Here is a 25,834-nt window from a genome sequence, read left to right on the forward strand (position 1 = left end):
GACTACATCGAGGAAGCAACAAGTTGATACAAGACCATGAGCCATTGATCAGTTTCTCGGGCGATGTTGTTCATCCCCTCGGCTCGGATAGTTTTGGAGTAAGCTTGGAAGGCCGGGAGGGAGTTGCCCGAGCAACAATAGAGTTTATTGTTGTGCACTGCGAGTCGTCTTACAACGGGTTCTTAGGAAGGCCCGCTTTATGAAAACTAAAGTTGTTCATGGCTGGTCATATGTTGATGATGAAGCTCCCAACTCCAACGGGAATCATTACGATCCGGGGAGATCAAGGGGCGGCAAGGAGCTGCTATGCGGTAGATACCGGGAGGAAAAGGTCAGAGGTTCTATCGGCAAGCCAAGTCACAACATCCCCCTCGGATCCTTATATTGATTCCAGAGATGATACTGACTCGGATGAGGAACGTCCTGGATCAGTGGAAGAAACGGAAGCGGTATCGATCTCAGATGAGTTCCCGGAGCGGAAGTGGACCATCGAGACGGGATATGCACCCGGAGTGCGAGCGACCCTGATAGATTTCTTGAAAAGAAACAGTGGGGCATTTACTTGGACATATAAGGACATGCCCGAGATATCAAGTGGAATAGTAACGCATAAGCTAGGAATCCAGAAAGGATTCCCTCCCGTGCGGCAAAAGCGAAGAACGTTCAAGCCAGAGAAGTACGAAGCCATGATGTAATGATCGCAATTTTAATTAGGTTTATTTATCGAATTGCTTTTGTGTGTTTTCTTCTCTGACTAGGATTTTGATTTTGATTTTGATTATATTTTGGACTATCAATTATATTTCCAAATCAGATTTTCTTTTCTCTGTGTTTCATTATATGATTATGAATAGATTTTTATTGCTATTTTGGGTTTACCAATATAATTTCAATCTAGATTTTCCTGTCTATATAGTTTTTATTTTATTATTATTTTTTGGTATGAAAAGTATCTGTTTGGGGGAAAAGAAATATCTATATATTCTGGAAGAACACGTTGCTTGCTCTTTGCCATTGATTTGTCTGTCCCCAGTGTCCTTAATCCTTTGACCATACACGTCCTCCTTCTCCTTTTTTCCCGATTCTTCCTTCTCCTATTTCGTTCTAAACATCAATTCACTCACCCCAAAACTTCAAAGAAAAATCTACACTTCTCAATAGCTTCAAAGAGTCGTCGGGAACACTGTCCAAGATTTGAAACTTCTTGTTTATCTTGTTCAACTCCAGTAAGTTTGAATCTCTCCCATCTTTTCAAACCCAGTTGTTCAGTTTCAGCGTTTCCAAACCGTTCAGGTATAAACTGTTGTAATCTTGTTTAGGTGGCTTGATTGCTTTGGGATTGTTTGGGTGCTGGTATAGCGTGATTGCTTTAGAGTTTTGTTGCTTCTCTTGAAGTTTTAGCTGTTGATTGCTTGGATTTGAGGTAAGGGAAAACAAACTTTTCTTTATAGCTTTGACTCTAGTTTGATGTGTATTTGGTATGATTGTGTTGGAAAGTTGCCTATGCGATTGTTCTTAATTGCAACTTGCTGACAAGTTTTGTTCACTTGTGAGTTATTGAGTTTTAATGCCTTTTTGGGACCTTGATCTCTTTTGTTGGTGATGATCTGCACTTGTGGTCTACGATGCATGGATACGGCTAAAAATTGAGAATGCTGTATCGTATCCGTATCGGATATGGATACGACCCGGATACGCCTCAGATACGTATCCTGAGGTTGAAATACGTATGGAAGACTATTTAGTCTAGTTTGACCGTATGGATCCGTTTTGGATACAGATTGGATACATTTTGGGTATTTTTGTCTGTTGAAAAAATTGAAGAAAAAAATAAATACCTAACCTAATACGCAGCAGCACTGCAGCAGTTGTATCGAATCCTCTCTTCTGCTCTTCTCTCCTCATTCCTCAAGCTTGAAATCGTCAAATCGACTTTGGGTTCATGAATCGTGGCCTTGAGTGACTGGGTACCAGTAGCTTTGCTGCCTTCGCAAGCTTTGCAGATTGGGGGTTCAAGAGTTGGAGACTTGGAGCGATTGAGATTTGAGAAGAGTTTTGTCGGCTCTGGGAAGATTGAAACGCAGGCTAGCAAGCCAGTGAAGCCACCGACTCTGTTTCTTTCTTCTTTATAAAACAACAAGCCAACTCTCAACTACTATAAAGAGATGTGGTCAATATGTCTCTTTGATCAAAGAGAGATGTTTTTGAATTCTATTTTGTTTGTACGTGAATGTGTTTGAGTTTTTGTATGTATAATTGTCTCGGACTCTTGGCTTTCTTTAGACTTTATTGAATATTGAATATGCTATATACTCTTCTGTTCTTGTATAATAATATACATTTTTGTTTGTTTGTTTGTTTTTATTCTATAATTATTTTCACAATTTTTTATCAAATAGATTTATTAATATTATAAATATAATTTTTATTATTTCTCGAAACGTACCCGTATCCTTTTTTTTTTTTTAAATGTATCCCCGTATCGTATCGTATCGTATCGTACCCATACCCTGTATTCGTGTCCGTGCATCATAGCTTGTGGTTATCAATTGATTCTGGGCAGTAAACACCCTTGTTTTGTCTTGGATGTTCTAATTTTGACGACCCCTTTTATGTTGATGGAATCCTTTGTAGTGTGTTCAAGTTCCATTTTGTGATTGATTCAAAACAAAGTTCTCATTCTTTCTAGTGCCTAAACTTTTGAACTTTATAATTGAAATGCTCGTTCTTTGTCGACAATTACCAAGATCTGTTTTGCACTATAAGTACATCCATCATACTCAATGGTATCATGTCAGTTCTGTTGTCCAAGTATTGATTTCCTTACTGATAAAATATTCATTAATCTTGTTCCAAAAATTTGATTTGGTTCTTCAGCCAACTATTAAACATAGCTACTATTTCTACTATCCATATTTGATATTTTAACTCTGTCATGGATCTAGTCCTTCAGCAATTATTGTGAGTAAACTATACTACTGTTTTGGTTATTCTTATAAAGCTTTTGTTAATAGCATTTGATCACTACAGTTTGGTATCAATAAAAATCATGCTTTGTTTCTTTTGATAAGTAATTGTGTTGTTAATCCTTGTTCCAAAGATTCTTTAAGTACCCCGCTATCTATATCCCTGTTTAGTTCTCTTTGTACAAGCTTTGTAGTATTTCATCTTGTTCAGATTTCTTTCATGTTAAAAGCTGGTATCCATGTGTATTCAAGACTTCTTGTCATGTTCATAAAAGAATCTTTCTTGTGGAACTTATTTAAGCCAAGTCTCTTTGATTCATGTTTCGTATATTACTGAGTCATTACTGTAAAGTTCCAAACCAAACTGTTTGTCAGAACTTGTTAAATCAATTATAAGCCTTGTGAGCCTCTCATGCTTTAAATCCCACGCTCTGTATCCATTCTACAAGGAAAACCTCAGAGAGCCATAAAACTATGATCGGTTGGCATTTTCAAAATGTTACTCTTATTTTTAGTGAACTTCAATACATTGCTTTTGGAGTACTGCATACTGCTGGTCCCTTTTTGGTCAAGTTCTTCACTATCGGTCATCATGTTTCTTAGTATTAAAAATATGGTTCCTAAATGCAGCTTCATACTGAGTCCTCAAAGCAACTCTATTTATGTAAATACCAGGTCCAATCTTTTGATTAGTCTTATTTATGCTTGCTGCTGTCCTTGTTCAAAAATCATGTAATGATATTTGCCTCATGTCCACCTAGCTATTGAAAATCTGATTCTTATCACCTGCTTGACAGTGCTAGGAAACAAGCTTCCATTCTTTGATATTACTTCATTTCATCTGTGAGTTTATGAACTCAAGTTTCTCTACCTCATTGTTCTAAACGTATTTGAACCTGCCCATTTGGTCTTCACATAATGGTCTGCGCTGTTCAAATTCCCTTCTATTGAAAGAACAGAGGTTCATGTCACAGCTCTATTTCTGGGTAGTATCATACTATATTTTGAAAAGGGATTTCAAATTTGTTTCTGAAATCCTTATTTGATCAGTTGGTTTGGAAAGTAAAACTTCTTGGAAAGAAATGATTGGATTTCAAATGTTTTGTTCGGTTAGGTCCGGTGAATTATGTGAGTGGGGATTGTGCCTCCCTTGGGTTGTTTAACCCTAAACCTGATCAGGGTACCGCATGTGTGTGGTTTGCTCGGTGGTATAGCTGGGCGGTGGGCTCTAACCGGCATCTTAAGGATTTGTTGAAATTCGAGTGAAAGAAAGTTCTATGAGCTTCATGAGTTTTCTCATCGACACTTTTGTTGGTTCATGATTATTCTTATCTGTTGACCTTGTTGTCAGGTTATCCTTATGATTGGCTTTCTTCTACTTTGTTTGTGTATACTGGCTGCTGATGCTTGTTATACTTAGTAAGGTGTGATATCTGAAATTCCAATGTTATCTTTGAGTCGAGTTCATTTATTCTACTTCCAGACTTCTGATTTTTCTCACTAGTGCAGTAGCAATTATTGGGGTTTGATCTCACCTCTTTGGTTATCTTACTTAATCTTCAAGCATGTTCCTGCCTTTCTTTTCCAAGTGCATGCATGTTGAATTAGAGTCTTTGTTATAAAGATTATTTTGTTGTACCTACTGAGCTTGTGAAGCTCATTCCCTATATTCTTGTTGTTTTCAGGTAGTCCATAAATGGACAAGTTCATGATACTCTAGAGTACTTGAGTTGAAGTTTTGGTATTATTATGTGATGGTGTTGGCTGTGCTTCGCTTGTGCCTGGGTGCTTGTGTTATCTTGGACTGCATTGCTTTGTTACATTTGAATTGAGTATGTTGTTGATGTTACCTTGTTTTAAAGGGTTAGAATAGTTGTTTAGCTCTTAAAGCAATAACTTGGTATGGTTATGATACCATATGTGATGGTTGGTTTCGAAATTCAACTATTGTATTGTATCAAATGCAAAGTTTGTTCTAATACTTTTTGCATATCAAATTCTGTTGTTCCTTTTGTATCTTTGAGGAGAACTAAACCAAGAAATGAAGCTATGTTTAAAGTTGTATTTGAACTTCTATGTATTACTGTTAGACTACTGTACAATGCAAATAAGTTTTGGAAAAGCAAATATTATTCATTATATTTTGATTACAGCTCTAGTTTACAACTTATTGGAAAATAAAGATATTTGAGATGTTTATCTCTCATATTTCACCTCCTTATTTTCAACAGTATGATTCTTACTTCCTCCAATATGCTAACACATCCAAAGTTTTAGTTATTTAGTTATGATGTCTTGCTTCCTTCCAAGTTTAAAGAAAAAATAATAATTCGTCAGGTTTTCTATTTTCAACTTAATCCATCACATTTAGTCATACCCTAAGGTCAGGGTGTGACACATGAGGGGGGAAGTTCAAAAACTGATGGACATCAGGTTCATTAGGGAGGTTAGATACCCCCAATGGTTGGCCAATGTGGTCATGGTTCCAAAGAAGTCAATAGGACAATGGAGGATGTGCGTGGACTATTCAAATCTCAACAGAGCATGCCCAAAGAATAGCTTCCCGCTCCCACGCATAGATCAACTGGTGGACTCCACGTTCAGGTTCGACCTATTGAGCTTCATGGACGCCTACACGGGCTATAACCATATCTAGATGGATCCAAGGGATGAGGAACACACGGCCTTCACGACCGACATGGGCCTGTATTGCTATAAGGTAATGGCTTTCGGGCTGAAGAATGCGGGAGCCACTTACCAGCGGTTGATGAATGTCATGTTCGCCAAGTATCTCGGGAAAATAATGGAAGTATATGTCGATGACATGCTGGTCAAAAGTCTAAAAGCCTAGGAGCATGTAGGGCATCTTGAGAAAGTCTCCGAGGTCATAATAAGGTTCGGGATGAGGTTGAACCCTCAGAAGTGCATCTTCGGGGTTGTTAAAGGGAAGTTCTTGGGCCACATAATCAGCTGGAGGGAAATTGAAGCCAACCCGAAGAAAATCTGGGCCATCTTAGATATGGAAAGACCCACGCTCAGGAACCAAGTGCAGTCGTTGGCCGGGAAGATTGTCGCACTGGCTAGGTTTGTGTCACGACTCACGGATAAGTGTGCCCCCTTCTTCCGGCTGTTAAGAGACCAGAGATGTAAGGAGATAGTATGGGGACCCAAGCAAGAAGAGGCTTTCAAGCAGATAAAGGCGTACCTCATGTCCGCACCGGTTTTGTCAAAGCCTATCCTGGGCGAGATGCTTTATCTGTATATCACAGCGTCACAGACAATAGTTAGCTCGGTCCTGATAAGAAAAGAGTCTGATATCGAGCACGCTGTATTTTACGCTGGGGAGGGATTCACACCTGTAGAGAGCAGGTACCCGGACGTTGAGAAATTAGCCTTGACACTTATTGTAACCGCCAGAAGGCTCAGGCACTATTTCCAAGCTCACTCGATAACCCTTTATACCAACCACCACCTGAGGCAGATCATGCAAAAGCCAGAGATCAACGGGAGGCTGGTGAAATGGGCAATTGAACTGGGGGAATTTGATATCCACTACCGGCCGAGAGTGGCAATCAAGGGCCAAGTAGCTGCTTACTTTATATTTGAGCTCACACCCATGAAAGTTGTGGGAGAGTCAGTTGAGCTCACGCCCGTGCAAGTTGTGGGAGAGTCCTCCGAGGCCGTCGTCCCGGAGCGGGCAAGGAGATGCATATCGGGGAGCCGCCGGCACAACTCTGGAAGCTTTTTGTTGACGACTCAGTGATAAGAAAAAAAAACGGGGCGGGAATAATATTGGAAACCCCCGACGGATTCAAACATGAGTATGCCTTGGAATTCCAATTCCACACCTCGAACAATGCAGCAGAGTTCGAGTACGAGGCCTTGATTGGTGGATTGCAACTTGCCTGAGATATTGGCGTGGATAGAGTGGAGGTGTTCAGTGATTCACAGCTGGTTGTGAATCAAGTCAACGGGAGCTTCGAAGCAAAGGAGCCTCAATTGAACTCCTACCAAGCGTTGTCGAAAGCCTTCATGCAACGTTTCAACTCGGCCTCTCTTTCTCACATTCCTCATAAGGAAAACAGTAATGCAGATGCCCTCGCCCGGTTAGCCACCGGAGGGCCTGGGAAAGGCAGAAAGAAGGCAAGGATTGAGGTGTTTGGAAAACCGAGTATCAGTAAAACAATCTCGAAAATATTCATGGTCGAGGCGGGAGCTGGGGAGCCAATGTGGATGGACCCAATAATCGAGTTCATGAAGAAAGGGGTGCGCCCGGAAGACAGGCGGCAAGCACGAAAATTGCAATCGAGATGTGCCAGATACACACTCATGAACAAGAAGCTATACCGCAGAGGCTACAGTTTCTCAAACTTCAAGTGCGTGATAGAGGAGTAAGGAGAAGTGATCATGGGAGAAATCCACGAAGGGTGTGCGGGAACCACTCTGGATCTCGGTCGTTAGCACATAAGGCCTTTCGCACAGGGTTCTTCTGGCCCAACATGGGCGCCATGGTAGATAAGATGTCAGCGAGATGCCGTAAATGCCATTTGCACGCCAACGGGATACATTCCCCTTCCATTGCTCTATCAATATTGTTGTCGCCCTAGCCTTTTACACAGTGGGGCCTTGATCTCATTGGGATACTGCCAACGGCTCCTGGGCAGTTCAAGTACATGATAGTTGCGGTTGACTACTACATGAAGTGGGTGGAGGTGGAGCCCCTGGGGAAGATAACCACCGAGTGTGTAAAGAATTTCCTGATGAAGAACATATATTGCAAATTCGAGGTCCCGAAGACAATCGTCACGGACAATGGAACACAATTCAACAACAACCATCTGATTGAATTCACGAAGGGCATGGGCACCAAGATGGTTTTCGCATCGATGGCACACCCTCAGACCAATGGTCAGGTAGAGGCAGTTAACAAAATCATCAAAAAGCTTCTGAAGAAGAAGTTAGAAGACGCAAAGGGTCTGTGGGCACAGAAGCTGTCAGAGGTGTTATGGGCAATTAGGACTACGACAACTGAAGCCAAGGGAGAAACACTTTTTAGTATGGCTTTTGGCACGGAGGCTGTCCTGCCGATCGAGACATTGATATCATCGGGAAGGGTCGAGAACTTTGATGCCACCACCAACAAGGAAGGCCTCCAGTTGAATATTGATCTCATCGAGGAAAGGAGGGAGAGAGCAGACTTGCACAATCAAGTTTATAAGCAGCAAGTTGCACGCCATTACAATAATAAAGTCAGGGCCCGGATGTTGGGACTGGGGGACTGGGTAATGAAGAAAATCATGACCAAGACAGTGGCCTTGGACCCAACTTGGGAGGGACCGTATGAGATTATTGAAGAGGTCGGCCCATCAACTTTCTTTCTCCGGGATCAGGATGGGATAGTCACCGGACACCCATGGAATACGGAGCACCTAAGGTTCTACCCAGTCTAAAGGGGGACAAGACCCATTTTTGTAACATGTATATTCACTAGTGTTGCTGCCCTCAGGGAGAACAACAAGTCCCGGAGGATGCCTCCATTCATTTTGAAAGATTTAATACAAGAATGGGGAAGTTGAATTCAAATTCTAATGATAGGCAATCCACCAAGATGCATAAATTAATAAGATCCCGGGTAAAGTCGAACGGGATAAGTAATCCACCGAGAGGCGTACGCAATTGAAATTCCCAGTAACACCGAGTGGGATAGGTATAATACAAATTGCATAACACAGGAGAAGCAAGCAATAAAATTGAACAAGGCATTATATATTAAAACCCGAGATGCCGGGCGTATACCACCAATGGGTATTTACAAAAGTCATCGGAATGTGTAATCACCGGGATAAGGCACAAAGCCAATGTCTTGCAAGGAAAAAAAAAACACAAATTACAATTTATGCCTCATGGTCGTCTTCTTCCTCGTCCCAGGGACGACTCCGCCTGGTTGTCATCCCCCTCGGTGCCCTTCTCAGCAGCCTTCTCGGACGGCTCGCCTGTCTCCTGAAGCTCTTTCTCGGCAGCTGCCTTGGACTTAGCCTCCCTCTCCCGGGCCTCCCGGGCAGCGATCATATCGGCGGTCATCTTCGCCTTGTCCAGATACCCAAGGCAGCTCCATTCAGCGAACTTCTCGGTGAACCCACTATCCCGGGTGGCCTTGAGCATGGCCTTGAGCTATCTGATTCCTTAAACTTGGCCACGACAAGCTCGCCCTCAGTAGGAATCTGGCCTTGCAGGTCGAGAATCTGGTCGTCCCTTTCCTTCAGCTTCGCCCTTAGCTTAGCGTTCTCCCGCTGAAGCGTGTCAATGTCGCACTCCAAAGCTGCCACCCGCTCGGCTTTTCCCTCAAGATCCTTGGTATGAAGGTTGAGCTTGGCAAGCTTGTCAGCCAACGAGAGCTTCTCTTTCTTCTCGGCCTCTAAGCTTTTCTCCATCCTCTTCTGCTCGGCCCGGAGGTAGATAATTTGGTCATTAAGGCTATCCAAGCGCTCCTTCATCTCATTGGAGTCTTTGTCAGCGTCAATGCATAGACGGCGAAGAGAGCCTGCAAGAATAAAATAAGTTAAAGTATATCATCCCGGGAAGTAAGTTGGAATAAGAAAGGAGAAACCTACCTTCATCATCGCTTCCCGGGCGTATTGCCGGTTCTGCTAAAGAGTGTTAGACCCCACCCTGATCCGGTCCAGCTCAATTTCCTTTAGATCGCCCACCATGCCGCGGACGAACTTCTCATCGGCACATCCATACTCATCCAGTATCTGTCAGATGGGTGTCTTCCGGATCTGGGGAAGGGCAGGAGCAAGAGCGCCCAGACTTACAGGTTCGCCGGTCAAGGGACCTGCCGATTTCTGCTTCTTCAGGGGTGGAGAGGCCCTAGTCACGCTATGGCCGATCAAAGTCACAGTGTCGTCACGCTGAGACTTTGACTTCTTGGACGATGGCTTCTTCTTCTTCTTCTCGCCCAAGTTGACGTTGACAACGTCACCACTCCTGCCGAGCTCATCCGTGTCAGTATGCGGCTTTCCGTACCCTTCATCGGAAATCTCCATGAGCACGGGCGTCTTTGAAACCCAGGCGGTAGAGTCCGCCAAGTTCACTTCAGTGTGTGAAGCGGTTTTTCCTACCTCTAGGAGGTCATGCAACAAGTCCAGGTCCGAAGCCATGTCGCGCGGGTGTGAGGGACGGAGCTTACGCCTGGGAACCTTGGCTGCCAGCAAGCGCAACAGTTAGTAAAGCAACAGAGAAACAGAGAAACAGAGAACAAGCGCAAGTATAAACAGTAATCGAGAGACATTTAGCGGGAACCCCACCAGGCATTCGGCCGAGTTCACAGTGAACTAGCACACCCCACCAGGTCAAGTTGTACGAGCTGCGATCCTCGTCCGAGGGCAATCCGTTTCCTCTCGATTTCTGATAGCGAGAGGATTGATCCCGGATATACCTGAACCGGTTGGGCACGATGTACGTAGGGCAATTCTTTTGCCACGGACCTCTGGCAAGCATAACCTTCGAGCACCAGTTGTTGTTAATGGAAGTAGGCAGATTTGTAACGGGAGGCAAGTAATCCCGAGCGGAGAATGAAACACACCCGGCATAATTCTGCTTATTCGAGTACGAGAGGCGGTAGAGGGCTCGGAACTCGTTGATAGTTGGAAACCCCATCTCAGACAAGTAATACAGGTAGCCAAGAGACAACAACTGGCGCCATTAGTTTGAGGGAATCTACCCGGGAGCTAGCTGAAGCATGCGCAGCATGTACTGCAAGCACTGAGGGAGCGGGAGAGAGAAACTGTTCCTAAACATGTGCTCGTGCACAGCAACGAAGCCGTCTCTCGGGTAACACGCCAACTCGCCCTCGTAAAGGCCGCGAAGTGTAATCATTTCCGGGATACCCCAGTCTTCGCGGAATTGTTTGATCTTGGCCGGGGTCATGCTGCCCTCTGGCTCGTCACACACAGTGCCATCCTCCAAGATATATCGCCTAGCCAAGTTGATGACGTTCGTTATCGGGACACCATGAAAAACTACTTCTGCCCAGTTCACTCACCGGGCGGGTACACCAGTTAAAGACGATCCACCCGGGCGGGATGGCCTACTAATATACTCCTCCATCCTCTCGTCGTCATCCATTATCAGCCGAGAGGATATGCTAGCCCCACTTAAGTCGGTTGTACTTCGGGAATCCATCTACCCTAGTATAACAAACCCTAAGATCTATTAGTATGCGCCGCCTGGAGCAAGCGCAAAATTCACAGAGAAACACAGCCTAAACTCAAAAAGCCCTAGAATCCCAAAATCCCCAATCTTTTACCAAACCAGTGCAAAAACAACACAACCCAAAGAAGCAACAACATAGGTACAAGTAAAAACCTACAAGTGCAGCAGAACGAAGAAAAGCAGAGCGCAGAAACTTACTAGATTTTCGACATAGCAGCAACGCCGGAAACTCATACATTCGTAGGGATCGGCAGCAGAGAAACCTAGAGAGAGAGAGCAGAGAAACAGAGAAACAGAGAAACCCAGAGAGAAAGCAGGGAAACACCGGAACGACCAACGAAGAGTGGAGTGAGAGAGTGAAGACAAAAACAAAAGGAGGGGGAAGCGTTTATACGCAGTCAGCGAGCAGTCGTCTCGATCCACGAACCGACACATTAAAAAAACCTGTAACCTAAAACGCGGCACCCCTAGCCATCCGATTAAAACCGCAGGATGGTGCCACGTGGCTTAACTGCCGTTGCTTCTTGAAGAAGGAAAGAATGAAGCGACGTGCATTAATTGCTTGGCAGTTATATCCAGGAATATTGCGACATCTGGCGAACATGCATTTAATGCACCTGCCACAGCGATGCGCAAACTTCAAAGTATAAGATTCATCTCGGGTGTGAGTCACCGAGATCATAAGACCAAGTGGAAGACCCATCTCGGGTACGAGTCACCGAGATCATAAGACCAAGTATAAGACCTATCTCGGGTGCAAGCCACTGAGATCATAAGACCAAGTGCAAGACCCATCTCGGGTGCGAGTCATCGAGATTATAAGACCCATTGTCAGACCAATCTCAGGTGCAAGTCACCGAGATCATAAGATCTAGTGCAAGATCCATCTCGGGTGAAAGTCACCGGGATTGCAACATCCAGTAAAAGACCCATCTCGGCTGTGTATTACCAAGACATTCATTCGACCGAGAAAGGCATAAGTTTAATATCATCCCTTTAAAAACGGAGAAAGTGGCTTGATAAACCACGGACGACGTTAACGCCTTGTCACTCGAGTAGTAACACAGGAGATGAAGGGGCTTGCTACCCCTGTCCATGAAAGAAGGTAACACCCGTTCAACCCACGTCATGAGTCCGGACTTGGGGGGACTATGGGCGTGACCCATTCGAATTATACTGGTCTACGGGCTTATTTTAGCAAGTCCCCACTCAAGATGTGTCTTGAACGGGAACTTGGGGGGACTTGTAGTTGGTTGTGTATAAAACAACCTCCCAAGCCCATAAACCAGTAGGCATTCCACCACGACAAGGCCGCCCATAAGTAGGATGGGTCGGGCCTGACCTCGATGGCAGCATTGGGCCGAAAACAGTTTCAAAAGGGATAAAGGAGCTGGGTGTTTCAAGTAACAGCAAAGCCAATTGTCCCACATCAGTTTTCAAGTAAAGAGAACTCACTCTAGGCCATAAATATGGCCCAGCCATCAGCTTGTCAGGTATCATTAACTACCCTCAGTTATTACATTCGACCAAAAGATATTGACTTAAGCTTCGGAGGAGATAAGACCGGAAGCCCCCGGTCACCCTCGTTATTTCAGGTCAGCAGGAAGATAGTCGACCGTCTACTAGACACGCCATCAGCTTCTACGAACCCGTCCGGGATTATACAGAAACATAACTATTTAAAATTTATCATGCATAATAGAGTTAGAAAAATAGAGTGTATTTTCAACACGCCTTGGCCATGCCCGGACTTGACATGAGGCTGAGGAGTGAGCCGACTCAAGGCCCAGAGTCATAAGGGGCCCAGAAAAAAATTAACAAGTTTTCATTATATCCAGATCCTACTAGCACAGTAATCAAGCTCAACTTTTGTCAAATTAAAGAAAAATACTGACATGATGGGCCCATACAAGTTTAATAAGTTATACATAATTATAGTATATCTTAAAATCCATTAAAGTCCATACATAAGAAATTTTTTTTGTAAATAGGATTTATGATGTAAAATATGATTATTAAAATATTATCCAAATACGATAACTAGAATATTTAGATATAAAATTACTAAAACATAGAGAGGTTTGCTAATCTCTACATATATTTGGATATTACATGAATATTTTCAGAAATTACATGTTGTTTGTTGTTTTAATTGTTGTTAGCTAGTTCCCGAAAATTTTTTATAAAGAAAATGCATTTCATAAAAAAAAAATGACACGAAATGCACATTAAGAATTGAGGGCCCAACTTTAAGAGTTCGACTCAGGTCTGAAAATTTCAGGTCCGGGCCTGGCCTTTGCCCCTCCAAATGAATGATATTTTGGAATGGGTAAGTGATGCATGTAAATTTTGACCTTATTTTAAACAGGAAATAAGGTTTATGTGCTCCAAAATTGGGTACACTTCACTATCACTATGACCAATCTATTACATGCAAGGCCCAGCACGTTCTTATGACCATGTTTTACTTTAGAGTCTTGATCTTCATCTCATTTCCCGTCTATATTATTTGTGGTTCATAACTTGAAGATGAGGTTAACTAATATCATCGCAAAAATGGATTTGTGTATGCTCAGTGTTTCATCTGGATCAGCTGGAAAAGAGGATTTAGTAGTGACGTTTTAAGATCTGGTCAATGTATAATACCATGGATTTAGGTTCTAACCCATATATGCATTAACCGTGGCCACTAATTGGTTGATGACTTAAAAAGAAGAGAAAAAATGGAGCAAGAATCACGTTTCCTTTTGTATTTTTGGAGTTAAAAGACTGAGGTTAGGGTTTTGGATATATAAGAACTAGTGTAGACTAAAAACGTTTTATAAGGATAATGTACTTCCTCGTGTCTTAAAATTTATGCTAATTGCGCTGTCCATGCCATAATGGCTTTGTCATGAAATTGAATCATCTAATATATCTATACAAACATATAAATGATAAAATAGATTACAAGGAAGATCATCTTAATACCAAATTACAATATGTCAAATTGACATGTGCTGAAGGACCCAGTCCACAATTGGTTCAACAAACCGTTCTTATCATCATAAGAGTTGTCTAGCTAGCTCGATGTTAATTAACAAATAATAATCAATCTAATTTATGCCATATATGACAACTGACGTCCAATTAGATATCCACTTTCATATTTGATAGTGATTAAGGACAAGAATTGTTCAGCTGTAAGGGCATCAAATCCAAATCGCAAAGCATCATATCTTAAGCATGCATGAGAAAAATAAGCTTCATCATAGAACTTATTAAAATTCATTCTAATAATGTCTCTTTTGAAATAAAAAGAACTGTCTACTTATATTTGGAAGAAACCAATACCACCGTACTGATCATTATCGAATTGATCGATCCACTATTCGAAGTTTCAACTAGCTAGCTACACTACGCCAATAAGTGCAACAAACGACACTTTTCACACAACGGTTCATAATAGCAGGGTTGTACAAATTTCAAAAATGCTTCATACGACGTTCAGAAATTGTCAGGTGTTATGTGGATAGTCTGAGATCATTCCAGATTTTTTTTCCGTAAACTAGTACAACACTTTGGACAATATTTTGTTGTGTGAATGCAGATAAAAATGAGGCCCATTTCGCTTCTAACCCCACTCTAGTTTGACATATAACTGGGTTTTGTTACACAACAGTAAAACAAATAAATGTTGTGTGAATGTATACAATTTAAACTATCACACAATACTTTTTATACATCTGTTGTACGATGTATCTCTCATGCTAGGTTGCAAACTTCTAGTTTTAAAATTGCTCTTACATATCCTCCGAAAACCTAAATTTTTTATGAAGGATAGTCTTGGTGGTCTTTATGTAACAACGGAACACTCAAACATGTTGTGTGATAGTAGAGTATTTTCAACAATCACACAACGGCTTTTCAGTTGTGGTTGTATAATGTATTTTTATGTCATGATGAAGCCCTTCTCTTACATTTGGCTATACTACCTTAAGTTCTTCATCCTACAACAATCAACTAAGAAATGTTGTGTGAAGGTATATCACACAATTGTTTTCAATATTATGTTGTATGTATCACAACCTCTAACCCTAAAATACCCTAAACCCTAAAAACCCTAATAAATTTCCTATTGTAGTGCCACAACGGTTATTTTTTAATACTGATGTGTGATGTAAAATTGATATTGTTGAATTTATGGTTGACCGAGTTGATCGATACCCAAACGTTTCCGAAAATTTTTAAATTTTGTTACACTGCTATACTTCACTATCATAATTATATCAAACGGTCAAATTTTCATGATTTTAATCTTAAACATCTATATCACAATCAACCTACTAATGAGGTATAACATGTTTACTATGTTGCACATAATATGACGTAACATGTATAGTTCATATTATGTAAACGTGTGTTTATCTAGAGAGACACCATTGAGGAAATGAAATTTTGAAAATCGAACCGTATAGAGATGTTTACAATATTGAAGCATGATTGTAGTAGAAATGTCATCAATTTTCGGTATTACACAAGTGTCAATCGACGCGGTCAACTCTAATTATACTTACTTTCACTATGGGGAGCCAAAACATCATGATATAATTGACACCACTTATTGTATGAGTTCATGCACAATAACCATATAATTATACGAGTGTCGACAAAATCAAAAAAAATGTTTAGAGTATTGCATTTCGACATTCGTATGATGAGTCTCCCATATATAGACAACTCTTAGTGCATTTATGCGTTGTGTGAGTGAAAACTAGGGTTATTTTAAAGAGTGACTCGTTAGAATAAAAGTAGCCGTAAATTTTCCGCCCTCACGATTATTAAGTGAATGTCTCTATTTTCTTTCTTCTCAGACAACACAAAATATGCAATTTATGTTGTATGATTTGTAAATAGATAGGGAAAATTTAGGCTGAGATGTAACAGCGGGAAATCTCCCGCTCTTGCAAGTTAAGGATGTCATTTCTTCTCAGACAACAAAATATACAATTTACGTTGTCTGATTTGTAAAATGGATAGATAAAAAATTAAAGGCTGAGATGTAGCAGCGGGAAATCTCCCGCTCCTGCAAACCAAGGATATCATTTCTTCTCAGACAACAAAATATACAATTTACGTTGTCTGATTTGTAAAATGGATAGGTAAAAAATTAAGGCTGAGATGTAGTAGCGGGAAATCTCCCGCTCTTGTAAGTTAAGGGATATCATTTCTTCTCAGACAACAAAATATACAATTTACGTCGTCTAATTTGTAAAATGGATAGGTAAAAGTTAAGGCCGAGATGTAGCAGCGGGAAATCTCCCGCTCTTGCAACTTAAGGATGTCATTTCTCATACAACTAAAATTTGGAGTTATGTTGTATGATATGGAAAACACTTGATATGACTAAAACACCTAAGGGACTTGACACTTAGGAAAAAAAAACCGTATCACTCAAAAGTATCGCGCACACACACTCAACCGCTCTTTCTCTCTTTTCTCTTCTCTCTTCTCTCTTCTCTCTTTCTCTCTCGAACAAAGCTAGAAACCGCGCACTCTCTCACTTTCTCTCTTCTCTCTTCCTCAATCACTCCTCCCTCAATCGAGAGTAAGCCACTGTCACTTGATTAGGGTTCGTCGATTTGGGGGTTCGTCCATTTGGCGCGTCACTCGATTTCTTCCAATGTGGTTCGAGGTTTGTACTCTTCTCCTTTCTCCGATTAGGTTTCTGGGTTGGTATTATTAGTTGAGCTGCTAAGCCTCTAGTCCTAGTTGCTCTCTCTTTCTCTAATCAAGTTTATAAAGTAGGAACCGATGCGACTGTTTAGTAGTAACCACACTTCATTCACACCGGTTTTGTCTTTTCTTGAATCCCCCAACTTGGTCTTTCTCTCTCATTGTTCATAGTTTTCTCTTCTTCCAGTTGAGGCTTCTCTGTTCTTGTCTTGCATTCTGAGAAGAAACGCTGCCGTTTTGGTCTTATTGGAGTTTCAAGGAGTTGGGAATAGAGGTAAGAGTAATTTGGGTTCTAAATTTTGAATCTTTTTTTTGTAGTTTCGCCGTTGTTTGGTTGCTGAAATAGTGTTTAATCCAATGTGTGATGTGATTACTGAAAAAGATGGGAACTTGAGAACAATCACGGCTTTAATTGCTTGTTCTGTACTTTATTTGATGTTTTGTAACTGTATAGTGTTTGGATTTTGGCTTTCGTTTCGGTTTTTAAGGAAAATGGTGCATAAGAACCCTAAAGATTCTGTCTTTTTTTTGGGCTTGAGTTCATGGTTTGCTAATGGGATTATTTAGTTTTCAATTGTTGAGAAGTTGATATCAATTCTGTGTTTCGTAGATAGAAATCTAGGTAGTTAATTGGAAAAGATTTGAAGTTTGTACTTGTTGTTGATTCTTGAATTTTTACAAGAGGCTATAACTCCTCCTTGTACTTTGCATTTTGTTTCAATAAAAAGCTGTTTCTTTTCAATTTTTTGTCTGGAGCTGTTTCACTGTTAGTAAAGTATTTTATGCAGAGGGATCTTTACTTAGAGCTCTTTGACTGGGATCACTTTTGAAACCTTCTCTTGCCACTAGATCTACAAGTCATTGGCTAGCTTGGTGTTGTATCTATTAGTTTTTCTTTTGTTTCTAAGAAAGACAAACCTTAATTATACAAGAGTGATCAAATGAAAGACATTTGCTAAAACTGTGTATGAACAGATCTCTTTCCTGATTTTAAAATATTTTAACCATATGAAGAGTTTATTGGAATTTGGTAAGATCATATACTGATACTTTGTGTTCACTTTGCTCCTAGGGGAAAAGTATCTTAGTTGATTCTGGAATGGAGCAGGTGGAGTTTATTGCTCTTTCTCAGAGGACAGGAGACCCAAAGTATCAGCAAAAGGTCAGCATATGTTAACTTGTGTTTCTTTCCCTGGCGAAATAGTGCATTTGAAGGACTATACTGTCTGATATAACTAATCATGTTTGTCATAGTCTGAATTGTTGCTTAGAATTCAAGCTTAACTTGTATATTTATGAATGGAAATAGCATTTCATGAAACTGTGAATTGAATGGCTTGTATGCTATTTTCAGGCTGAGAATGTTATAGTGCAGCTGAACAAAACTTTCCCTGATGATGGTTATTTGCTTCCTATTTATAAGTTTTTGTGAAATTAGAGAGAATGTTTTCTTGATCCGGAAATTACTATTTAATTTGTATGAGTGTTTGTTTAAAGAGTGATATTGTTATGGTGGTAATCGAATCGATGACCTAAGGGAGATTGTGATTGGAGTGTGAATTTGGTGAATCAAGGTGACTAGAATTGGAGTTGAGGTTTATTATTCTTTACTTGCTGCCCTTTCTACTTAATTTGCTTGTGAGTTACAACTTTGGATGTGAATTGGAATGTGGGAAATTACAAATTAGAATATAAGCTTGAGTCAGGGTGTCAAAGTATAGGAAAGTGCTAAGTTATAGTCTTCTGCGTCTCGTTTGTGCAGAGGGGCTGGAAATGATGTTTGGGTTGTTTGGTGTGTTTGAAGGTGGTGATATTTGAGGTTTTTTTGTTTTTTTTTTTATTAATTGGTTTTACTTAAATGTGGTGTTGCTTGAGACTTTATATAATAGCTGTTAGTCTGGGTTTATGGAGTGGTTTAGTTTCTGATGCTCGTTATTGGATTGCAGGTTTTCTGGAGAGATTAATTTTTGCTGCATTTGTGGTTTTCTGGATAGATTGGCTTTAGCTTAAGGTATTGTCTTATGTTTCTGGATTCTGCGTATTTTAATGAAATATGTATGCTTCATTATAAAGCATGTTGATAAAAGTATGTTTCATTATGAAATATGTATGTTGATAAAAGTTGAGTTGTTGAGCATCCATTATAAAGTATGTTGATAAAAGTTGTGCTTGTTGATTTTTTATTTTGCTCTACTTGAATTTGATGATTTGTTAATTCATGGTATCTTCGATTTAAATAAAATGAGTTGCTCAACATGGGCCTTCTCATCTTGGCTGCCTACTTCAATTTTTCTTATCATGTTGGTATTGGTATTGGTATTGTGACTTGGATGTTATTTGATGGGATTGTTTTGTGGATATGTTGGTATGATATATATGTATATTGTTTTATATATGTATGGTTGGTTAAGAATTTCTATATGATATAGTTGTGATTTTTTTTAGTTCATTGTCAATAAAATGTAGATGGATAAGTCATCGATGCAAGCAAATAGAAGGTCTAATGAATATAGATCTGGGGTGGAAGCGTTTATTGAGTTTGCCTTGGTAAATGCTAGGGACCCGTACCACTTTTGTTGTCCTTGCACAAAGTGTGAGAATGACAAGGACTTTTCTGCCCAAGTGATTAAGACTCATTTGTTTTTGAATGGGATTAACTTAGACTACGACATATGGGATGAACATGGGGAGGCTGTAGTTAATTCGGAATCAGATTCAGATAGGTATAGTAATGAGATAGATGAAGATAGTGAGACAGATTCAAGTGGTTCATCTATTGTTGGGGGTCACATGGAGGCAGAATGTGATGTGCAATCAGATAGTGATGGGGAGGAATATCTTTCCGGTGAGTATACTGGTTTTAGGCAGTTTGTTGACGACAAACCCTTGTATCCTGGTTGCACTACGCACACGAGGATGGCTGTCATTGTGAAGCTTTACAACATCAAAACGAAGCATAGTATGAGTGAGTCTGCTTACTCAGATGTGCTGGCTACCATTGCCGAGTTTCTTCCCACAGGAAACTCAATACCGGACACTCTTTCCGAGGCAAACAAGGTTTTGACCGCATTGGGGATGGACTACACTAAAATAGATGCATGCCCTAATGACTGTATTCTGTACAGAAAAAACTATGAAGAAGAAACCAAGTGTCCTAGATGTACAAAATCTAGGTGGAAATTAGATAGTAATGACAAAGAGAGAGAAGGAGTACCTGCAAAAACCTTATGGTATTTTCCTATTATCCCTAGGTTCAAGAGAATGTTTCAATCACCTGAAACATCAAAGAGCCTAACTTGGCATGCCACAACCAGGAAAAAGGATGGTTTTCTTCGCCATCCAGCAAATTCCATTTCTTGGAAGTTTGTGGATGAAAAGTGGCCTGCTTTTGGGGATGAACCACGAAACCTACAACTTGCATTGTCATCGGATGGTTTCAATCCTCATAGTGTCCAAAGCAACAATTACAGCTGTTGGCCCGTTATTCTGGTTACCTACAATCTACCGCCATGGCTGGTAATGAAGAGGAAGCACATGATGCCTTCCTTGTTGATATCAGGGCCTAAACAACCGGGGAATGACATAGATGTGTATCTTGAACCGTTGATAGATGACCTGAAGCTATTATGGGCAGGAGTTAGTGGGGTTTATGATGCAGTGAAGAATGAAATCTTTACTCTTAGGGCTATACTTTTCTGGATAATAAATGATTTTCCGGCGTACGGTAACCTTTCGGGGAGTATTGTTAAAGGTTATCATGGCTGTCCGATTTGCCTTGATCAAACAGAGCCCACAAGGCTAAAAACCGGAAGGAAGATGTCCCACAACAATAATAAGAGGTTCTTAGAGAAGTATCATCCATATCGAAAATTGAAAGCTGCCTTCAATAACCGCACCAAAGATAAGACTGCTCCGGTGCCCTTGACAGGAGAGGAACTTTTGAGTAGGCTGGAGCAAGAAGTTGCTAAATTGCCTTTGGGCAAGAAAGATAAAACTCCTAAGTATAAGGGGGGTGAGGATGAGAGAAGGCCTTGTTGGAAGAAAAAGTCCATATTCTTTGAGCTTGATTATTAGAAGTATCTCCCTGTTAGGCATTGCCTTGACATTATGCACATTGAAAAGAATGTGTGTGATAGTCTGTTGGGGACGTTATTGAACATTCCCGGAAAAACTAAGGACGGACTCAATACTCGGCTAGATTTGGTGGAACTTGGTATAAGACCAGAGCTACACCCTAACCTAGACAGTCCGGAAAAAAAACAGTTGCCTTTAGCAAGCTGGAACCTAAGAGTTGATGAGAAAAAATGTATATGTGGTTCTTTTTTTGGAATGAAAGTTCCTGAAAACTATTCTTCGAACATTTCTAGTCTTGTTTCCATGGATGATCTAAGGCTCACGCGACTTAAATCCCATGATTGTCATGCCTTAATGCAACAACTGCTCCCTGTTGCAATACGAGGAGTGTTGGAAAAACTTGTCAGAGTTGCTATAATTAAGCTTTGCCGTTTTTTCAATGAAATTTGTAGAAAAACCATAGATCCAGCAAGGCTTCCTAAAATCCAAAGTGATCTAGTTGAAACTTTGTGTGAGCTTGAAATGTATTTTCCCCCTTCGTTCTTCGACATAATGGTCCACTTAACTGTACACTTGGTTAGAGAAGTTGAGTTATGCGGACCTGTATGTTTTCGGTGGATGTATCCTTTCGAAAGGTATATGAAGGTGTGCAAGGGATATGTTAAAAACAGAACCTATCCGGAAGGGTGCATTGCTGAGCGCTACATTGCTGAAGAGGCAGTTGAGTTCATTGAGGAAATTACTTTGACGACATTACTGTTGGGATTCCACCTGACCCCAACACAGATGACAGGCCTACATCGGGTGCTACTATTGAGTCTCATTTTGACAAGGATTTGGATGAAGCTCATCTATGTGTGCTTCGAAACACCGATGAATTCAACAGCTATTTTCAGTAAGTCCTTATCGCTTTCCCTTTTTTTATTTTTTTATTTTCAGTTTTGATTTTTTTGTCCTTTGAATGTCATGGTAATATTTATCTGCAAATTTTCTGCAGGGAACACATGGAGTATTTGAAGAGGGAGTTTCCACAATACAAAAAGAAATCTGCTAAGTGGCTGGTTGACAAACAAAACCTTACTTTTGCTGATTGGGTGAAGGAGAGGGTAAGTTTATTAACCTCCAATTTGTTTTAAGGTTTAGATCACCATGTTCAGTGTTCAATATTTTATTATAAACATTTGTCTACATTTGCAGGTTTCTATTCAGCTTAGTGAACCTGATTGTGATGTCCCTGAGATTGTGAAGTGGCTAGCAGATAAACTAGGGAATGAAGTATCGAAGTTTCAGGGTTATAGAGTAGGGGGTGTGCAATTTAACACAAAGTCACGAGATGATCTTCGTAAGACACAAAGTAGTGGTGTTTACTTGGTGGCAGAGACACCTCAAGTAGCTAGTTCTAAGGATAAAAACATAGTTACTGAGGACATGAGCTTCTACGGGGTTATTGCCGAAATATGGGGAGCTTGATTATGGTTTTTTCAGGTTTCCTTTATTTAAGTGTGACTGGGTTGAGAGTCATAAGGGCGTTAAAGTAGATGATCTTGGTTTCACTTTGGTGAACTTAAATAGGAAAGGTCATTTGCAAGACACTTTTGTTTTGGGAAGATGTGTAGAGCAGATATTTTACGTGGAAGACCCTGTAGATTGTATGTGGTCCGTTGTATTGAGACTCCCCAAGAATGATTACAATGATTGTGAGTCTTTTGATGACGTTGGGGACACTACTATTCAGCACCCTCCTTCGTCGAGTACGATGCCCACTATACAATCAGTAGAGAACTTGGCTGATGAGGATGTTTTGTGTTACATGTGTGCAGGGGAGGAAAGTATATATATTAGTGATGGAGAATGAAGAGGATATTTCGGGGGTTTTGAGTCTTACTGTTTTGATTATGTAATCAGTAACTTAAATTGTTACATTTTGGATGATAGTGATATATGATGGTTGGTTATTTTGATTAATGCTTATCTGTTTTGATTATTTTCTTAGTGATTTATTTGATTGAATTTTTATTTTATTTTATTTTTATGGAGATTTATTTTACTGATTCTAATAAAGTGTGGAATGCGTTACTTATGATTATGATCAGTGCTTGATTCCACTTTCATATTAATTGCATAAGTGCTTATTGTTTATGTGACTTGTCTTTGTGCAGATATGGCATCTTCGAAATCTGCAAACGAAGCAGGCAAGTCCAAGAGTAAGGAGAAGTGACTCAAGGTCAAGAAGGCAAAGTCCTTGAAGTCTTCTACATCAACAAGAACTTCAAATGCAAGTTGCTCAAGGACGAGCAAGTCCAAGAAGAAAGAAGCTGAACCAACCGAGGGTCTTGAGCTGTTGAAAAGGCATGCAGTGACTATGTCAAGCATTACTAAGCATAAGAGAAAAATGAAAAGGATGGTGCTGTTCAACAGAAGAGGCACTCCCTATGGGAAGGTGGCCAAGAAAATGCAGTCGTACTTGGGAGTATTGGCAGGAAGGAGAGTGTCAATTATAATAAAAACCTGGAAAGGGGTAAAAGAGGATGACAGAGCTAAAATATAGAAACGTCTTCAGGTACTAAGTGCTTTATTTTTCTGTTAATTTTTTAACTGAATTACTTCCAGTTCTGATTAGTGGATCGGAGTTTCATACTCATTTGTATCTTAACTGCACAACTTCCATTCATAATCGGTGAAGAACATAGGAAGAGGATTATGCAATCTGCATCAACTAAGTGGAGGGAGTTCAAGTCTCGCCTTACTTCAAAATACATCATCCCCTACCTTGATTCCCCTGAAAAGCTGAAGTTTCCTCCTAATGATTATCCTTTCATACCGCCTGATCATTGGACTATATTTGTCAAGTCACGGACAACGCCTGAATTCTTGGTATGAACGACATTTTTAATATCATAACTTGTTTCAACTTAGTAGTAGATCTGATTTTCTACTTGCCATATCGTGGAGTTTTTAAAGTGAGTGGTGGATTTTGCAGGCAAAACGTGAACAACAACAGAAAAGGCACAAGAAGAACAAGTATCCACATAGAATGTCCCGTAAGGGTTATATAGGAGTGGAAGAAGAAGTGGTTAGTAAATTAACATTAGATAGTCAATATGTGTTTTGTTTTGTGCTTGTGATAGTGTTCTAATTCAGAAATCCATTTTTGTAGATTGAGGAACTAGGTGAAGAAGGTGTAGGCTTGGTTCCAGGTGAAGGAGAAATTGATAGAGATATAACTTGGGTCCGAGGGCATATTCCAAAGGAGGGGGAAATACTAGATGAAGAGACAAAAAAGGTTGTTGAAAGAGTGGCAAGTTCTTGGTCGTTTGAATTGTATGTGTGCAACTTTTTAAATGTTATTCTATTGCTTACATTGGTAACTCTTGTTGTCAGGCTGAAGTTAGAAAAGAGGTTGATGAAGGGAAAAGGACCGCTGCGGGGATGAATGATATTCTAACTCAGGCTTTGAAGACCCCTGAGCACAGTGGTCAAGTGCGTGGAGTGGGAGGTCATATTACTCCTCACGAGTACTTTGGACTGCCAAATCTTAGGAAGCAGAGCTTTGAAGCAAGGATGAGAAAGATAGTGCATGAGGAGAGTAAAAAGATAACAGAGGAAGCGAAACCAGTAATATTGAAGGAATCAAAGGACCAACTAAGGGAGGAAATAAGGGAAGAAATTGAGGCAGAAGAGGCAAAGCGTTGGGAGGCAAAGTTTGAAGAGTTCACAGCAAACTTGCTAGCTGGACATTTTGGGGCTGGCATTAAGCATAGTACACCGCTTTCTGGTCAAGGAAGTTCACACACAATGGAGGAGGGTGTTTCAGTACCAAACCTGGAAGCTGAAAATACACGCCAAAAATCGCTATTTCAAAAAAAAGAAAATGAACTCCCTCTGCCCCCGGAGGAAAAGGTACCAACAGTGCCTGTGAAGGAAGCAGTTAAGGGTGTTTTGAATAAGATTACGAGGAACTTTGCAGCCGCTCAATCACACAAGAAGAAGAAATTGGAATCAGTTGATGCTCCTGAGGAAAAGAAGGATTCTGAGTCAGTTCACTCAGTTGAATACCTTGAGAAAAACAAAGCTTCTAAGTCTGTTAATGTCCTTGAGAAAAAGAAGTGGACTTACAGGGTTGGAGACCCTGAGATTGATTGCAAGTTGGCCGTGGGTTCAGTGGATAACATTGTTGCTCATGCCACAATAATGGAATCCGGTGATGATCCTGAGGCAGTCATTTATGGAAGACCATTAGGGGATGACAATAGGCGTGTTTCTGTTTACTATGCGATTGATGAAAAAGCGAAGGTCCCATTTCCTGTTGAAGATGAAATTGTTACTGTTAAGCATGCAATGGGGAGTTGGGTAGCCTAGCCTAAGGACTTGATCATATTGCCAAATGAGGTAAAAGTTTAGTACAAGTATTTATACTTTGAACCTCTGACTTGTTTAATAAATATTGGTATTTCCTTGATTGTAGTAATCATACATTATATTTATCTTCTTATTCTAGAAACCTGGGGTGGATAAAGTCTCCAAGAAGAAGAGAAAACGTTCAGAACTAGCTGTCCAAATGGAGGAGGCTGATGTGACCTTGGCAGAACTTGCACCTAACCTATCTAGACCATATGAGATGCTATGTACCGCATTCAAGGATGGTCGAGAACTCAGTTCCAACATTGAACCTGAGTATTTGGATATATTTGCAGCAGCTATATTACCGGAAATGATGTTGTGGTTATTGCAACCATGGAAAAAGTGACTGGAAACTTGATTGCTTCTTACCAGAGGTATAAATTATGCCTACTTATAATTTGCTTGTGATTTTTATCGTAATTCTATTGATAAGTAGGCTTTGCTGAAAGATAATGTGTTGGTAT

General features: G+C 40.4%; 2 protein-coding genes across 2 annotated transcripts; both read left to right on the forward strand.

Annotated features, from left to right (window-relative positions):
* The first annotated feature begins 5,868 nt into the window (after positions 1-5,868).
* LOC101300632 lies at positions 5,869-8,416 on the forward strand. The gene is made up of 4 exons (XM_004301563.1): positions 5,869-6,725; positions 6,893-7,232; positions 7,319-7,477; positions 7,574-8,416. Exons 1-4 carry the CDS (start codon positions 5,869-5,871, stop codon positions 8,414-8,416), a joined length of 2,199 nt encoding a protein of 732 aa, XP_004301611.1.
* Positions 8,417-19,361: 10,945 nt separating this feature from the next.
* LOC101300922 lies at positions 19,362-20,969 on the forward strand. Its single transcript, XM_004301564.1, has one exon. It carries the CDS (start codon positions 19,362-19,364, stop codon positions 20,967-20,969), a length of 1,608 nt encoding a protein of 535 aa, XP_004301612.1.
* The last annotated feature ends 4,865 nt before the right edge of the window (positions 20,970-25,834 follow it).

The sequence above is a fragment of the Fragaria vesca genome, linkage group LG5 (genome assembly GCF_000184155.1).
Source record: "Fragaria vesca subsp. vesca linkage group LG5, FraVesHawaii_1.0, whole genome shotgun sequence".
NCBI classification, from domain to species: domain Eukaryota; kingdom Viridiplantae; phylum Streptophyta; class Magnoliopsida; order Rosales; family Rosaceae; genus Fragaria; species Fragaria vesca.

Coding starts and splice junctions, on each gene's coding strand:
- LOC101300922 (XM_004301564.1), top strand. CDS start 19,362: ATGGATAAGTCATCGATGCAAGCAAATAGAAGGTCTAATGAATATAGA.
- LOC101300632 (XM_004301563.1), top strand. CDS start 5,869: ATGAGGTTGAACCCTCAGAAGTGCATCTTCGGGGTTGTTAAAGGGAAG. Junction 6,726..6,892: donor AGCTTTTTGTTGACGACTCA/GTGATAAGAAAA, acceptor TGGCGTGGATAG/AGTGGAGGTGTTCAGTGATT. Junction 7,233..7,318: donor TCGAGTTCATGAAGAAAGGG/GTGCGCCCGGAA, acceptor GCTATACCGCAG/AGGCTACAGTTTCTCAAACT.